Source organism: Gigantopelta aegis, chromosome 6 (genome assembly GCF_016097555.1).
Source record: "Gigantopelta aegis isolate Gae_Host chromosome 6, Gae_host_genome, whole genome shotgun sequence".
Lineage (NCBI taxonomy): Eukaryota > Metazoa > Mollusca > Gastropoda > Neomphalida > Peltospiridae > Gigantopelta > Gigantopelta aegis.
The window spans coordinates 73,778,636-73,797,483 of NC_054704.1; the positions used below are offsets into that span (position 1 = coordinate 73,778,636).

The following is an 18,848-nucleotide window of genomic DNA, read 5'->3' on the forward strand; positions in this document are numbered from 1 at the left end:
GTAAATCGGACGCTCTTGGGACCAAGTAAAATGTTTGGTTTTAAGAGGTATCTGATTTAGAGATGTTCTCTTCTGCAGAGATATTTTAAAAAGGACCATGAAAACGTCCATTTTTGAGGGAATTCCAGTTTACAGAGGGTCTGGTTTTGAGAGGTTTTACTGTATATATACAGGTTTTTCATACACTAGCCATGGAAAATGTTATAGTTAAAATTGCAAATAACATGATGGGTCCATAAAAATGCCAATTGTTGTCATTTTAATTAATTTTGCCAATTACATTTTTAAGTCCTTTTGAGATAATTAATTAGCAAGTAATTGTGCAGTATGTACATTATAGTAAGAAACAATAACAACTGAAATAATCCCGATAGAAGACTGAAAGGCAGACAGCATAATACAGTTTTAGTTAAAAGTTTATGTTTAACAACACCACTAGATCACATTGATTTATTGATCATCAGCTATTGGATTTCAATCATTTGGTAATTCCGACATATAGTCTTAGAAAGGAAACCCGCTACATTTTTCCATTAGTAGCACCATTCCACAGACAGGATAGTACACACCACAACCTTTGATATACCAGTTGTGGCACACTGGCTAGAATGAGAAATACAGTTTTAAATGAGGAGGCATGTGCCATCCTCTGATGGGATGGATATAGAAAGCAACCATGATCAACAGATACTGAAACGTCAACCATTTTCTGACAAGTCAAAGTGAATGGCATTAAAATCAGAAGAAACCAGAGGATTGCCAAAGAGAAAACATAAACTGTCCTCTGATTGGGTTAGACACAAAGGCAGAGAAGAGATGAGAAATTGTAAACTGTCTTCTGATTGGGTAAAAATGAACCTTCATGCATTTAGGCAGAAGTTAAGGTTTGTCTTATTTAATGACACCACTAGAGCATACTGATTTAAGTAATAATTGGCTATTAGCAGTTAAATACTTGGTAATTCTGATATGGAAACCACCTATATTTTCCCATTAACACTAAGAGATCTTTTAAATGCACTTTCCCACACAGGACAGCACATAACATCACCTTTGGTTTGAATGGAAAATACCTAGTACAAAGGATGATAGATGAAAAATTGTAAACCATCCTTTAACTCTTAAAAAAACAGTATTAAGTGACATTTAATAACAGCACATGATAAACTATAACTGCTTGAAAAAAAAGGCATGGAAATAATAAACAGAATAGACAAAATAATTGTCAATGTGCACCATGCAGAGTATCAACGATAAAGTCTGAAAAAAAACAACTTTCAGTCTGCTCTCACCTAACAATATACTGAAGTGTCATCTTTCATTGTCCCTTCCAAGTTTGTCCTAAGCTAATAATTTATTCTGATATGATTTACAAAACAGATCGCAGCTTGATATCGCGATGACTGCAACAGATCACACAATTCTATACCATAACATCAATAATTTGCAAAGTTTGAAAGCCTTCAAAGACCCCATTGTGAAGAAAAACGACGGCATAATGGCCATGCTTGCAATCACTCAGGAAAGAGTAATCTTCTGATCAAGTGAAAATGTTTCCAGAAAACTTAAAGAATACTTTTGTCGAGTTATGTATCTCACGTTTCCCTATACAAATGTATTTGTCCATCCTACAATTATGCTTTAAAAGACGTTCCAGTCGCTGAACACTAACTAAAAGGCATGGATTTAATTTGGAATGAAATGTAATTATTTTTTATAAAACTGACACCCTAGTTGCAACAGGATAAGATAATGGCATAAGTTCTGCCTCAATAATGTCCCCTGTGGAGCTCTTCACAAACGAGGAAGATGCAGTGACAAGAAGGCAATTCGTTTCAATTTGTATGTACTCTTCTATTTATTGACAGACATTTTAAAGTGTTAGGCTCAACTGAATAGGACCAACATTCACATAAACTTTTTAGTATTTGACACAAAAAAACCCCACAACATTTGCATGTTTCAAGCTAAGATAAACAAGTCTTTTATCTGACGTGTATTCATTAGCTTTCATAAAACCTACTGTCAACCTTATAAAAATAAAGGCCACCCAAACTTTGAGTGACCTTTATATAAAGTTACATAATAAAATTTGCCTGAGATGTGATGGGTCATAGGATTAATCTTCAGTGCATGGTGGTTCAACTAGTTTGATTTTTTCTCCACCTCACCCCACAAAGGTATATCAAAGGCCATGATAAAAGTATGTGCTGTCCTGCCTGTGGAAAAACATTAAAGACACCTTTCTTGTTATATAGTAAGAGTATTCATAAGTGGTGGCCATATATCTCAATGTTTGTTCCACAGATAGTCAAGTTTAAAATGTACTAAGCTGTTGTTAAACAATCATTCCTTTGTTTTCTGCGACTGCAATATATTTTAACATGCTCTTGTACCACTAAACTGGCCTCAGTGGCATCGTGGTTAGGCCATTGGTCTACAGGCTGGTAGGTACTGGGTTTGGATCCCAGTCGAGGCATGGGATTTTTAATCCAGATACTGACTCCAAACCCTGAGTGAGTGCTCCGTAAGGCTCAGTGGGTAGGTGTAAACCACTTGCACCGACCAGTGATCCATAACTGGTTGAACAAATTCCATGGTTTGTGCTATCCTGCCTGTGGGAAGTGCAAATAAAAGATCCCTTGCTGCCTGTCATAAAAGAGTAGCCTTTGTGGCAACAGCGGGTTTCCTCTAAAAAAACAGTGTCAGAATGACCATATGTTTGACGTCCAACAGCCGATGATAAGATAAAAAAATCAATGTGCTCTAGTGGCGTCGTTAAATAAAACACACTTTACTTTACTTTTTGTACCACTAAGGTTTCGAGCATGTCTGTCCCGGATCCCATCTCTTGTTTTCTCAATTAAATTCTGACCACTGTTTCACCTTGACCTCTCACATACACTGGTATATATGTAAAGTGCAAGTGATTCACTGAGTTTGGATGATTTAACACTTACAGTTTCTGATAAACATAACTGTTAAATAACTTAAATAAATATAAAATGACAGCACTGAAAACGTGAGCCCAAATATCTCTTCTTGTTTGATAAATAAATATTACTGTAATCTCTGCTTTTAAAAGTCTAATGATTTATTTAGCATACACAAATTTCTATAATTCTATTCCCTTTCAAACATTTAAAAAGAATTGAATTACTTAAACGTATATGATTTAGCATATTAAAAAGTTCTGTAATTTACTCCCTTTCAAATATATAAAAAACAAATTAATTACTTGAATGATTTATTTAGCATATATACACATTTCTACAATTTTATTCCCTTTGAAACATATAAAAAAAGAATTAAATTACTTGTATGGTTTATTTATCATAATATATTTCTTTAATTTTATTCCCTTTGAAACATTGTTTTTTTAATTTGATTATTTGTATGATTTATTTAGCATACAAGTACATATACATTTCTATAACTATATTCCTTTCTTAATATTTAGAAATAATTTAATTACTGGTATGATGTATTTAGCATAGCTGCACATTTTTATAATTTTATTCTGTTTCAAACATTTAAAAATAATTAAATTACTTGTGTGATTTATTTAGCATTCATGTATTTCTATAAAATGTTAATTTAATTGTGTGTTTTATTTATTTAGCATTCACTTATTTCTATAATTTTATTCCCTTTCAATCACATTTCTATAATTTTACTCCATTTCAAACATTAAAAAAGAATTTAATTTATTGTATGACAATAACTGTAATCAACAATAAATCTGCTGAATTAACCACTTAATGTTATTAGCAATATATCTACTTGCTCAGTTGTGGTTTAAGACCACATGAGAGTTGAAGATGTAAAACTCATGTAAATGGCTTCATACATCACGGTTATTGATGGAGAGAACTTGTGCTTAATGAATGCTTTCTGTCTCACACTCAGGGCTTTGAAGGTCTCTTTCAGCTGATAAATGCGACTACAGATGCAAATGGAGATGAAATTGCATTATATATCTACAATGCTACTTGCACTGTTTGTCTGTGCTGCCTTGGGGAATCATTTGTTTTGCAAACATCACAAATGGACAAACCCACATAAAGCCTGTGCTGGGTGCTTTTTCGTATGTAAACTCGTCAATTTCAATGTCATCGGTTTCATGAGGAAGAAACAAAGAGAGGAGGCTTTTAGGAAATAGCTAATGATATAAAGACTGAGGAAAATGACATTTCCTCCTAATGCACCGTGCAAATGTAATTCATTGTTTTAGGCCCTCAATCAATACGCATAACTCAATGCCTTAACAGAAGCGAAAAGCACAACACGACGGCCCTCCGTGGAAAGCCATCAGAACTCAAAATGAAATTGAATTCTCCCTGATTTATGTCACATTGAATCAGAACCACTCAATTATTTATAATACTGTCAATGTCGGTCTGGTGTCACCAGAATTGTACTGTCAAACAACAAATGTATGACAAGATTTACTTCAAAATCATGCAGTCAGTGAGAAAAAAAGAAAGAAAAGAAAAAGGTCTACCAGTATTTCCAGTATTTCTGTGAGTGAAAGAACAAATAATAGATTTTCCAAATGGAAATATATGTCTACAGGAATTAAATTACGTATCATGACAGAATTGGATTTTTAATTTCAAAATCATGTTATCAATAAATGTAAAGCTCTATAGTTGGTACATGTCAAAGGAAAAAAAAGAAAAAAATGTCCAAACTGAATTACATTTCTTTTCTGCTTTTGAGTATATGTGCTACATTATCATATGACAAGATCAAATTTTCTATTTCAAAACATTTGTTACTAAATGTTTAAAATCTGTACTTTTTAAACATGAAATAAATGATATATTTTCCAAATAGAATTTGGCCTGCCGAATGTATACATTAGAAAATGTCATGACAAATAAGATTTATTTCAAAACTGATCAAATCAATAATCTGAAACCTCTAAGCATGTCACTGTAAGAACAAAGAATAGCTAATTTTCCAAATGGACTTGTGTCTGTCAAAACATATGCATTACATGTTCATGCCATACATCAAGATTTATCTTCAAATCATGCAGTAAATAATCAAACAAAATTTACTGAGCTGACTGAAAGAACAAATAACAGGAGCGTTTTCAAATGGAATCGTGCCAACCAATGGGAGAGCTGGCGTGGAAACTGCTGGATCCCTGCAGTGGTGGTATATTCAGTACAACAGGAAAGCTAATGTACTTAGAGTTACAGTCATTAGGAAAACAAAGGAAAGCCGACTTCCTTGTCATGAAACTCACACACCAAAAGTATTCTTACCATAATTATCTAGATTTGTAAATGTCATTTGTCAAATGATTTTAGGAGATTTTTGTTTTTGTTTGTTTCAATGTGTAAAATGAAAACAAACATTGTGAAAGGACATGTTAAACTAAGACTGGTAAATTAATATTATGCAGTCCATAAACTTTATATTTCCCATTATTTTAATTAACATGCATTTTTCAGTATACATGTGTATTTCCCTCTATATTAATTTCCCTCTATATTAATTAACACATTTTTTAGTATATTTCCCTATATATTAATTGACATGTATTTTTCAGTATATTTTCCTATATATTAATTAACACATATTTTTCAGCATATTTCCCTATATATTAATTAACATGTATTTTTCAGTATATTTCTCTATATATTACTTAACATGTGTTTATCAGTATATTTCCCTATACAATGTATATTAATTGACATGTATTTTTCAGTATATTTCCCTATATATTACTTAACATGTGTTTATCAGTATATTTCCCTATATATTAATTAACATGAATTTTTCAGTATATTTCCCTATATATTAATTAACATGTATGTTTCAGTATATTTCCTTATATATTAATTGACATGTATTTTTCAGTATATTTCCCTATATATTAATTAACATGTATTTTGCAGTATATTTCCCTATATATTAAATAACATGTATGTTTCAGTATATTTCCCTCTATATTAATAAACATGTATTTTTCAGTATATTTCCCTATATATTAATTAACATGTATTTTTCAGTATATTTTTCTATGTATTAACTGACATGTATTTTACAGATCTTCACTTGAGGTTTACCGTAGTTCTTTATTACATTTGTTATATATGTGCAGATAAAAAGATAGATTACTTACTGATAGTATATTGCATGCAAGTGTTTGATGGATAAAAGGTCTGGGAATATGGTAGTTTTGTAGGGTTGAAATCACCAGTCAGATTGCCCAAGATGACCTTTATTAGCTACAGAAAACTACATAGTTTACAAAGGTAGTCTATCAAACAACCAAAGATTTTACAAAAATTAGTATCTTCAATATTTAACTCAACAATATTTATAACACTACTGGTAAGTTCCTTTTGAAGCTGCTATCCAGTATAATTGGCCAACAAGTTACAGTTATGAGTATCCATTTCCTTTTTGGGTGGGCCCATTGGCTATTTCTCATTGCAGCCAGTGCACCATGACTGGTATATCAAAGGCTGTGGTATGTACTACCATGTCTGTGGGATGGTGCATATAAAAGAACCCATGCTGCTAATCAAAAAGAGTAGCCCATGAAGTGGTGACAGCGGGTTTCCTCTCTCTATCTGTGTGGTCCATAACCATATGTCTGACGCCATATAACCGTAAATAAAATGTGTAGAGTGCGTCGTTAAATAAAATATTTCCTTCTTTCTTTTTTAATTTCTTTTTTGATACTGCAGAGTACTTCTTTATTGAGTATCACTTCATCAACCGTTGCTATCTTTTTCACAAGTTCCTAGACCATCCATTAACTTGATGCTCAAATCAGTCATTTTATACCTTGACTATATTATGTTCATAGGCCCTTTAATAGTTATCTTATATGACTTTCAGACTGTAACCAGGTAACTGTTGGTACATTCAGAAATCATTGTAAGTCAAAACCTTTGTTTAATTATGTAATTATTTAAGTATAACTATTTTGAACACTAAATACATTAATTCTTCAAGAAGCATCATGAACAATATAAAACTGTCAAAAAAGGGGAAGAATGCAAATTCCATATATATATATACACATACACATACACATACACATACAACATATACGAAAAAACGATGTGCACATTGTATGAGCCTGCGTAGCGAGTCATACAAAAGAGTGCACATTGTTTTTTCGGTTCATACTTGCATGAACCAAAAAATAATTGCGGTCAAATCTTATAATTAAATTTATATGCATACTTTAACAATACATAACTGAATTTATTTTGTTTAGCTTTAAATACGCCTGTAGTATTGTTTGTGTAATCTTCATTGATACTTATGTCACGTAAGAATGTGAATGTTCATTCACTATCATTTGAATCAGGTGATTTTTTTGTAAATGACGTAATTTTCTCTAGCTGCTGTGCATTTTTACGGATCGTTTAGTTATATTGGAAGGAAATGTCCTATTTGTGTTTAGTTTATATTTTATGAAAGTGAACGAAGAGAACGTGTCTAACATTTATGCTGTTGGTGGAACCATTTAATTTTCGCCAACAGCTGTAGAACATCGCTTACAAGTAAGTTACAAAAGTGAAGTTTCCTACATGATTTCTTTGGCCACCGACCGACCGAGTCTCATGTCATGATTAGCAAAGAGGTTGGGGGTTTTGGGTGTGGTTTTTGTTTTAAAAATCAATGCTATATATCTACATGTCTACTCTGCTATAGCATTTTCCATTAATTTATCATATACATTTTTAATAATCCGGCTTGTTGCACAAAAGTAGTGCGAGTCAGTGTGTGTGTGTGTGGGGGGGGGGGGGGGAGTAGGTGTGGCTTAAATTTGTTCGGTTCGTCGAGATGTGAATGAAAAAAAGTAAGCACCTCTGGACAAATCAGATTGCCGTAAATTGTATAGACGCAAAGAAAATTTAATTATATATATATATATATATATGCCTATATATATCCCTATATATATATCCCTATATATATATGCCTATATATATATGCCTATATATATATATATATATATATATATATATATATATATATATATATAGGCATATATATAGGCATATATATAGATATTTAAACAGACTTATACAGTTTCAAATATATTTCTAAAACAAATTTATAACTCTCATGCATTAATCTAAATAGCAAACTCCAACAAAAAATAATTAAAACATTTCATATTTGGTATGATGCTATTACAGACAATATATTAATCTACTCATAAAGCTGACCAGGTATACAGATTCTCAGTCGTCAAAACAACAAATTATTAATCCTAAAATCTTTTGCTACCGATGATGTTGATTCCACACAAAACAATGGCCATTGTGACATTTATGTTTCACCACAGGCAGACACATAACAAAGATGTTGCAGGAAAAATGCACCCATTTGTACGATAATTAGCGAAGTATAGATCCGCGAGTCACAAAGGACCCCGTTTTGCTGTGGATTATGCACAATAATAAGAAGATATATCAGACAGTAAAAATCAGTACATTGCCTGGGTTTTATTTGATTCATGGCACAGAGTTACAAATAGAACTATTTCCATTTGGCAATAATGAGCTTTCAATAATTCATAGAGAAGCGAAATGAGCTTTGATGGAAGTCTTTTGTATGGAGAGGTTAATGAAAAAGATCATTTTATAATACACCAGCATAAATGCCACATTGGAATCTGTGTGTCTATTTGCACAAGGCTGTATCGGTACCACAGTGTTCAATATTTTTCATTATCAATATTGGCTTCATAAATCTTCTTTATTTGCCGGCGAATTAATGCTCAGCGACCCTGATTAGTTATTTGAAGTGATCAACTTAGTTACTGTTTTATTGGAAATATGTGTTTACATTTGATTACAACTGCACTGGGCACGCACATCGAATTTTCCACCAACCCCAAATGTGTGAGCAATAACGAAGAAAGTGTTGATTGCATGCTCACACAATAAACGAAAGACGTCAAAAACCACAAAGAGATACTTGGTTAGTGACATTGTCAATATAAAAAAAAAATATATATATTACTGAAATTAAAAATATTACTTTGAGTAAATATATTCATAATACAATTACTATATACCACTGATATTATATAAATGTAAATACAATAAGCATTTCTCAGCTTACTAACTTCTAAAACTATACGTAGCTCCCTATCTTTATCTTTCGGCTGACTGTTCAAAAATGTGCCTAACTTCCTTCATCAAAATGCACATCCATTCTCTTTGGCTTAATCCCACGGGACATTCCAAATTCCATAGCACCATAGCACCCCCCACCTGTTACCAGCTCCAGTCAGACTGCTGGTGCTCCCTTGCACCTACCAGTGCAGGCGGTCCCCCTTCAAACCACCCACCCCTTTCATGTCCTGGACTAAGGAGCCGGCTGAGGCCGACACCTATGTATATATATATATATATATATATATATATATATATATATATATATATATATATATATATATATCAGTATTAGCTATTTTAAATATAGTTAAGACTACAATTCAGTCAGCTACATGTATGTTCTTTGGTGCCTCATTTACCATATCACTCAAAAGTGTTAATTAGCATTGGGGTACATGACTTTAAAAACATAACATTTAATCCACACTCTCTAGAGCCTATCCAGCTTATTATACGGCCCCTTTTAAACTTGTATAAACATATTACATAGCATCTGCATGTATATGTGTGGCTTTGGTTGGAATATTATGTTACAAACACTTATCACTAAATGGCTGTTCCAAATAAACAAAAACAACAAAGAGTTGTCAAAACAATAAATCTACATGTGCCTACTGCATGCTGAACTATATATACACTTGATGACAAGACCCTCATGTAACTGACAGAAATATGCAGTCAAAAAGATATCTGTCTCAACACTGTATGTGATGGATTATCTGTCAAAGTGGGGTTTTTTTTAGAACAAGCCCATTGCATTTGGAAAGAATATTTATAGACATTTTAAAAAAAGAATTCTTACATAGAAAAACAAAGTGTTAATATAACTCTTTAAAGTAAAAAAAAAAAAAAAAAATCTACATTCTCATATTAACTGCTGCTACATCATAACTATATGACAAGTAATTCCCGAGACATACCAGGACCCATATTCACAAAAAGGTGTAAATTTACGTCTACGACTAGCACTTACGTCTGCCGTAGATTTACATTTACGTGCAAGAAGCACCTTATTCTCAAAGACAGTCGTAAATGTAAACGTAACTTAGTTGGACGTAAATCTACGATTTAATACTCTCACTGGAGTAATTAATAAAAACACATTAGAAATGATGGCTACCGGGTAAATAACAAATGCGCAAAACGCAATTTTGTTTGTCGTCTGCTAACAATAACATCGCGAACAGTGAACCATGGCATTTTAGTATTGGTGGGGATCCGCATTTTGGTATGAACTTGAGAACATTTCTTAAAAAGGAAAAGATAACTCAGGAGAAATTGTCCGAGTCGAAAACATCCGTTCGATCACCAACAAAAATATGTTCAATCCGTGGGTGTTCGCCATCGCAAACTGCTTCATTTACTGGAAATGCTGCTAGTTTCCATAAATAATAGTAAATAACGGCGATCGTGCTTGATTTATTATATGTACACAACTTACGTGCAGCGTTAGTTGCAATCTGAGGCACTCTTATATTTATGTCCTACTTTAATCGTAACTTACGTTTTCGTTGTTTCGTGAATAGCTCTTCAGTCGTAGATTTACGTTTACGTGTAAAACTAGGCTTACGATGTTTTGTGAATATGGATCCAGAGCTTTATAGAATGCATCAAAGTCAAGGTGATAAACATTGTGGCAAAAACAATCACATCCAAATGAAGTACAAACAAGTTTCAAATCATTTCACCTCCAAACCACTGAAATGTTACACTTTATTTAGACAAAATTAACTTGAAATTAATTTTTGAATACCTACAGCTCTTCAGCTGTTGTTAAAAAAAACCTAGCGATGCTCAGAAAAAAAGAAGAAAAAACCCCTTGTTGCAACCAAAGTAATGAGATCTAGAGTCATGATATATCTAGTACACACAAATCCACACTATGTTGGTTGATTCACAAGTAAATTAACCTCATGGATATATATAAAGTCTAGACTCAAGGACTTAATAAAATCAAGGCTCGCATATACATGTACCAACATCATGCATGTAGCCAAAGTGGAGACATCTGGACATTAAAGAATTTGTTAAACCAATATGCAGTTCACCAACAGATGAAGCCCATTTCAGTGATTTATGGAAGCAGTCATGACCTCGTTAAAACTTCCTTTTGATTCTGCCTTGTGCAAAGATATGATCAATGATTTTTCCAGCCAGTGTACAATGACTGGTATATCAACGGCCGTAGTATGTACTATCCTGTCTGTGGGATGGTGCATATAAAAGATCCCTCTCTACTAATGGCAAAACACAGCTGGTTTCCTCTCTAAGTCTATATGTTAAAATTACCAAATCTTTGATGTCCAATAGCCAATGTTTAATAAATCGATGTGCTCTAGTGGTGTCATTAAACAAAACAAACAAATTTTTATCATTCAGATTATATAACATGGGCCAGTATTACAGAGTACATTCACTCATTTATTTCAATTTATTTTTGTGCTTACATCCAATTAAAGTTCAAGCATGCTGTCCTGGACACACACCTGAGCCTTTTAAACTATATGTCCAGGACGGACAGTGGTTACTGGTTGGTGGTTAGTGAGAGATACATAGGTGTGCTGGCCTTACACCTCCCCAGTGAGCTACTGAAACTCATTCAGGATGAGATCAAACTGATTCCAGGGTGTGAACCCAGTACCTGCCAATTTTAAGGCTTGTACCTTAAACGCGCTCTGTCACGGATGGTTGACCTAATTATTGACCCAACAAAGTATTATATGACAAAATATACATTTAATGTATACCTAATAGTATACATAACCACCATATCACACTTATTATTGATATTTTATAAAATAACTGAATTATGGGTACGGCCAAATAATTATGAGAAAAATAATGGCTGAACTTGTCCCTGCACATAGAACTGGATTCAACTGGGTTAAGTAATAATTAGCCAACCTTTGGACGACAAAACATGCAACAGTATACTGTTTTTTTACGCTATACATTAAAACTGAAATACCACTTTGCGAACCAGTCAAAATAATTTGCACACATGCCTAATAAAAAAAAAAAAAAAAAAAAAAAAAAAAAAATAATAATAAATGGTGAGTTCATGTTCCGACTGTTTATTATTTTATTTCTGCATATTCACAGTTATTTTCGTCAAGAAATAATATTTTTTTTATTATTTGCCATGTATATAGCTGGCCCTCATTTGCCAAGTCTCTATACATGGCGATCGTTTATATACAATCCACAAATACATGATACGGTTGTTGTATATATAGCCTCATTACTAGGAGTCTGTTTTTCTGTATTTTTATGACTTTTTACAAGAAGACTTCCAAATTTAAAAAATGAAGCGTGTCGTGGAATTCCCTCGATTGTAGTTCAATTAAAATATTTTGGATCATACAATAACTAGGTTTGGTATTCCAAATGAATTTAAGTTTCATTTATAATACATATTTAGAGAAACAAGGCCCACTAAATCCGTGATTGAGCTCCTTTAAGCACTACACAACCAAAGCTGGTGCACCAAATAGAGTACATGAGATATAATCATACTCACTTTTCTCCAGTCCGATCTGATGTTCGTGATGTCGCGCATTCTCTGCTGCCACTTTGAGCAGGCCCTGGATGTTGAGCAGAAGGGTTTCGATGGACGAGATGCCGTTGACCTCTCCACCAAACACTGGCTTGGTGTGCTCCTGGTTCGAACCCAGCGACTTCTCTCCGTGGTCTTCATTCATCTGGAAAGAATTGTTCATCTCCTCACTCTCAGCTAAGTCTGAAATGTGTACAAAAATCACAGTATTAGTTTACAAAATCAGTATTAGTTTACAAAATCACAGTATTAGTTTACAAACATCTCAGTATTAGTTTATAAAATTACAGCATTAGTTTACAAAATCACAGTATTAGTTTATAAAAATCATGGTATTAAGTTTACAAACATCTCAGTATTAGTTTATAAAATCACAGTATTAGTTTATAAAATCACAGTATTAGTTTATAAAATCACAGTATTAGTTTACAAAATCACAGTATTAGTTTATAAAAATCATGGTATTAAGTTTACAAACATCTCAGTATTAGTTTATAAAATCACAGTATTAGTTTATAAAATCACAGTATTAGTTTACAAAATCACAGTATTAGTTTACAAAATCACAGTATTAGTTTACAAAATATTAGTTTATAAAATCACAGTATTAGTTTACAAAATCACAGTATTAGTTTATAAAAATCACAGTATTAGTTTACAAAATCACAGTATTAGTTTACAAAATATTAGTTTATAAAATCACAGTATTAGTTTACAAAATCACAGTATTGGTTTACAAAATCACAGTATTGGTTTACAAAATCACAGTATTAGTTTATAAAATCACAGTATTAGTTTACAAAATCACAGTATTAGTTTATAAAATATTAGTTTATAAAATCACAGTATTAGTTTACAAAATCACAGTATTAGTTTATAAAAATCACAGTATTAGTTTACAAAATCACAGTATTAGTTTACAAAATATTAGTTTATAAAATCACAGTATTAGTTTACAAAATCACAGTATTAGTTTACAAAATCACAGTATTGGTTTACAAAATCACAGTATTGGTTTACAAAATCACAGTATTAGTTTACAAAATCACAGTATTGGTTTACAAAATCTCAGTATTAGTTTACAAAAATCTCAGTATTAGTTTACAAAATCACAGTATTAGTTTACAAACATCACAGTATTAGTTTATAAAAATCACAGTATTAAAGGGACAGACTCCAGTTTTTAAACACTACAGCATATTTTGCACTATTAATGCCGTTTATGATCACTAAAATCAAACATTACTTACATTTTATGGTTTAGATTATCTATTTCCATACAACCTAAGTGTTTCTCATCATCCTGGTGTTTCTAATACCACAAAATGCATTTTTCATATTTTTAAAAATGCACTTGCGTCTGAGAAGTAACGGTGATGGAGTCGTGTTTTAGTTTATTCTTGTTTCACTCTGCTGTATCCAAATGTGTTACAGGTTTGTAAATTAACCAAATTTAGTGTCCTTTTTTTTGGTTGAAACTAAGGTCTAGGTGAAAACTATGCCTTAGTGTTTAAAAACTAGGGTCTCTCACTTTAAGTGTACAAAAATCACATTATTACATACCCATATAATCTTACTATAGTAATCAATACAATTCGGACAGTGCAATAAAAAATATTTTATTGAACATATGTGTAATACAAAATCTCAGATGCATAATACGTGTTTACCCGAATGATGTCATGTTCTTTGCCAGGATGCTTAGCATTCTGTCAATTCCATAAAATTCAACCAACTTTCCAGATGAAGTAAGTTGTGTTATTTACATTTGTAATTAAAGTTTGTTAATCATAGTATAGAAAGGTGGTATGTAATAAATACAGAATCACATACCAGTTGTTTTGCCATGTTATTTAATGTACTTGTTTATAGTGCGCAAGATTTATACCACTCGACCGATATGTGGTCTTGTGGTATAATATTCTTGTGCACTATAAACTTGAGAGAGGAAACCTGCTGCCATGTACCACACACCTTGGACTATTCTTTTCAAGCAACAGCATGGAACCTTTAATATGCAATGAACAATTCTTTGTACTTTGATAATCATAATAAAACTCTGACTTATCACTGGTAAATGAAATTGCACAACTAAATGATGGGATAAAACATGTATCAAAGGGTGAAAAAAAATCCTAACACATTTATGAGCTAATATAAATAACACACAAACATAAAACATCCGAATGCGATCAGTGGTGCACAGCCTGCATTTCCCAGTAAATGGACACCATTTCACAACATGGTGCACCACTAAGTAGAATGTTGGCTACAAAACTTAATTTCAGACCTATATAAACGCCACATTTTCCACCTGTGTATACAAGTTTGACTTAATTAAATCCCATGCACACCATTTATTATGCTTATTCCATTTGCATTTAAAGTACATTTGACTTCTATATAACATGTAAAACAGACCACAACTTATGTCTCATATAGAGTCATAAGGTCCTTATAATTTCCATATAGGTGTACTTGTATATACAATCGGACCTCATTACAACGACCGTCATTACTATATTTACACCATCCGACCACAAATTGTCGGAAACGAACATGCATCAATGTTATTCTGTTCATTACACCAGAATTCACACCTTCCACCACCAACAGAGCAAATTAGGAACAAATGTATATCCGACATCTGAAAACACTTCTTTACAACGACATTACATAATCACAGATGCCGTAGTATGTTGGCAGTACACACAGCCATTTGGCATACTTTATCTCCTCCTGAGCTGACAGTGTCACCTGATGTCTGAGTTACTGATGTTGGCTAAATCTGTAGACGTGTACTGCTTTTGAAAATAAGCCTTTAGTCATACAATTAAAGTATTAACTTTGAATAATCAAGTCTATTAGTTTTATGACATTTTATAAATGAAGAAGGTACCAATCGTAGATGTCTTTAACCATGGAAAGATTAGAATAACAGTGAATGTGCCTTGATTAATAATAATATATTTAATAATTGTCTGTGGTCGATCCCCATTGGGTTATTTCTCATTCTAGCCAGTGCACCACAACTAGTATATCAAAGGCTGTGGTATATGCTATCCTGTCTGTGGGATGGTGCATATAAAAGATCCCTTGCTACTAATGGAAACATGTTGCGGCTTTCCTATCTAAGATTGTATGTTAAAATTACAAAATGTTTCACACCCAATAGCCGATTAATAAATCAATGTGCTCTAGTGGTGTAGTTAAACAAAACACACTGGTCGATGTAACGAGGTCCGATTGTATGTGGAGCATGGGATGCATCTCAGTGGTTGAGTGCTTGCCTAAATAATGACTGGTGTATCAAAGGTCTTGGTATGTACAGTCCTGTCAATGGGAAAGTGCATACAAAAGATACCTATCTGCATTATTATTAGGATAACGTAGCAACAGTGGATTTCCTTTCAGTACATGGTGGCAGTAGCAAATCTTTCTCTCTGTCTGTCTCTCTGTGTGTGTGTGTGTGTGTGTGTGTGTGTGTGTGTGTGTGTGTGTGTGTTTTGCTCTCTCCCGCTTTATCTATTGCTGTGTGTATGTGTGTGTGTGTGTGTGTTTTGCTCTCTCCCGCTTTTTCTATTGCTCTGTCTATCTTCATGTATGTTGCACCTTCCTTCCTTCTCTGTCTGTCTGTCTCTCTCTCTCTCTCTCTCTCTCTCTCTCTCTCTCTCTCTCTCTCTCTCTCTCTCTCTCTCTCTCTCTCTCTCTCTCTCAACCATGTATCAAAATAACCATATGTTAGACACCAAAACGCTAATAGTTTAAAAATATAAATACGACTTTACTTATACAGTGAAACTCCTCTAAACCAGACATCCCAAAAATATCAGGTAAGAAGAGGTATCTGGTTTAGAGAGGTTAAGTTCTGTACTGATTGTTAAAAAAGAACCATGAAAAATAATCTGGTTTTGGGGGAATTCCGGTTTACAGAGGGTCCGGTTTTGTGAGTTTTCACTGTACATGTGGCTTTGGTAGGCATTATGTGCCCAAGACAGATCCAATGAGTGCATAAGCATGTGTTAAATGGTTGATTGCTATTATATGTTACAGAAAGTAATATTTTTACTCAAAACATTTAAACAGGCAAGCTGTAGGCTAAATGATTTCACAAAACCATGTTCATCTCCTTTTAATTACAGACACAATATATGAAATTTTCATTAGCACAACCTATGAGATTAACTTTAGATTAGTTCTTAACAAACCTGCCCTGCAAATTAGCAGGATATACTCCTTTAACTTCCTTAATACCTCTTTTAAGTTTCTTATATTCTAATTACTTCTCCAGCAAATCTGCAGGAACCACAAAAAACCAGAAAAAAACCCCAGAGCTAAGTTTTACCATCTGTGAGTTGACTTAAACAGATGGAAACAGATTGGTGCCGAAACATATCGACAGCTTTTGACAACGTTTTATTTCATATCGTCATAAGCTGCAATAAATTTTTGCCTCTGTGACATATCTTGTAACATCTGATGTTAGTTTACAATTTTTATTTGATATAGATGAAAGCTATGACATCACAAGCATGTATGTTGAGATGAAAATTACAACCATCAGGAGGTTTAAACTGTTAACGATCTGAAGATATTGACATAATTGCTTTCCATCCCCACTGGCAATACTTCATTTGCAGGTGATATTAGAATACAGCCAGTGCAAGCAATACTTTGATATATTATCACTAATACCTTTTAACGGAATTAACACGGCAGATTGGAGAACTGAAATCAACATTTTATCAAGGTCGAAGACATTAAACAACATTCGGAAGAAAAAAAAATTCAGTGATTTCATATTTAGTAATTTTTTTCACAGCTTCTGAAACATTATGACCTATGTTTGAAGTTTACTATATAAAATCTAATCAAATAATTACATCTACATGCACAAGCTTATGTACGCACAAGGATTAATATATATTAAACAAATGATGGAGATGAAAATGATAACTTAATGTTCAATATCAGGAAAAGGTCAATTAATGCTACTGAATATTCACTTTAATAAAAAAAAAAGAAGAAGCAAATTCTACATGCACAACTCAAAGTACAGACTCCAACAAGGTACACCGGCCTTGGTGGCATCGTGATAGGCCATCGGTCTACAGGCTGGTACGTACTGGGTTCGGATCCCCGTCGAGGCATGGGATTTTTAATGCAGATACCGACTCCAAACCCTGAGTGAGTGCTCCGCAAGGCTCAATGAGTAGGTGTAAACCACTTGCACCGACCAGTGATCCATAACTGGTTCAACAAAGGCCATGGTTTGTGCTATCCTGCCTGTGAGAAGTGCAAATAAAAGATCCCTTGCTGATAATCGGAAGAGTAGCCCATGTAGTGGCGACAGCGGGTTTCCTCTCAAAATCTGTGTGGTCCTTAACCATATGTCTGACGCCATATAACCGTAAAATAATGTGTTGAGTATGTCGTTAAATAAAACAAGGTACATGTAAAAAAATTAAATAACTGAATATCAACAGTTACAAGTTAAAGTTGCTTTGTTTGATAATATCAATAGAACACATTGATTGATTAATCATCAGCTTTTGGATGTGAAACCCACTGCATTTTTACATTGGCAGCAAAGGATCTTTTATATGCACTTTCCAACAGACAGGATAGCACATACCACTGTCTTTGATATACATTGTCAGTTGTGGAGCACTGGCTGGAATGGGTAAAAATCAAATCAGAGAATGGTTCCACTGATGGGATTTAATCCTTGGATCCAAGCACCTCCTGGCAATTGCTCTACTGGTAGAGTTAGATCTCACCCAAACATCAACAGAGAACATGATAAAAAGTGGGTGTATATATGTTATGCCTGGCAGAATACGTGTATGTTGGAATACTAGTACGGTAAAACCTAAACCGGACCATTTGTAAACTGGAATTCCTTCAAAACCGGACGTTTTTCCATGGTCCCCTTTAAAATATCCGTACAGAAAAAATAACCTGTGTAAACCAGATACCTCTTAAAACCAGACTTTTTTCTTGGTCCAATGTGTGTGTGTGTGTGTGTGTGTGTGTGTGTGTGTGTGTGCGCGCGCGTGCATGTGCGTGTGTGTCAGAATTACCAATAGTTTGACATCCAATAGCCGATGATTAATTAGTCAATG

The 18,848-nt window shown here is 33.4% G+C and overlaps 1 protein-coding gene across 1 annotated transcript in view; it reads right to left on the bottom strand.

Annotated features, from left to right (window-relative positions):
* The window catches only part of LOC121375328 (dachshund homolog 1-like), a 124,373-nt gene that overhangs the window by 25,259 nt on the left and 80,266 nt on the right, over positions 1–18,848 (bottom strand). The window contains exon 6 of the mRNA XM_041502730.1: positions 12,688–12,906. Within this exon, the coding sequence (XP_041358664.1) occupies positions 12,688–12,906 (219 nt within the window). The remainder of the gene's footprint in view (positions 1–12,687; positions 12,907–18,848) is intronic.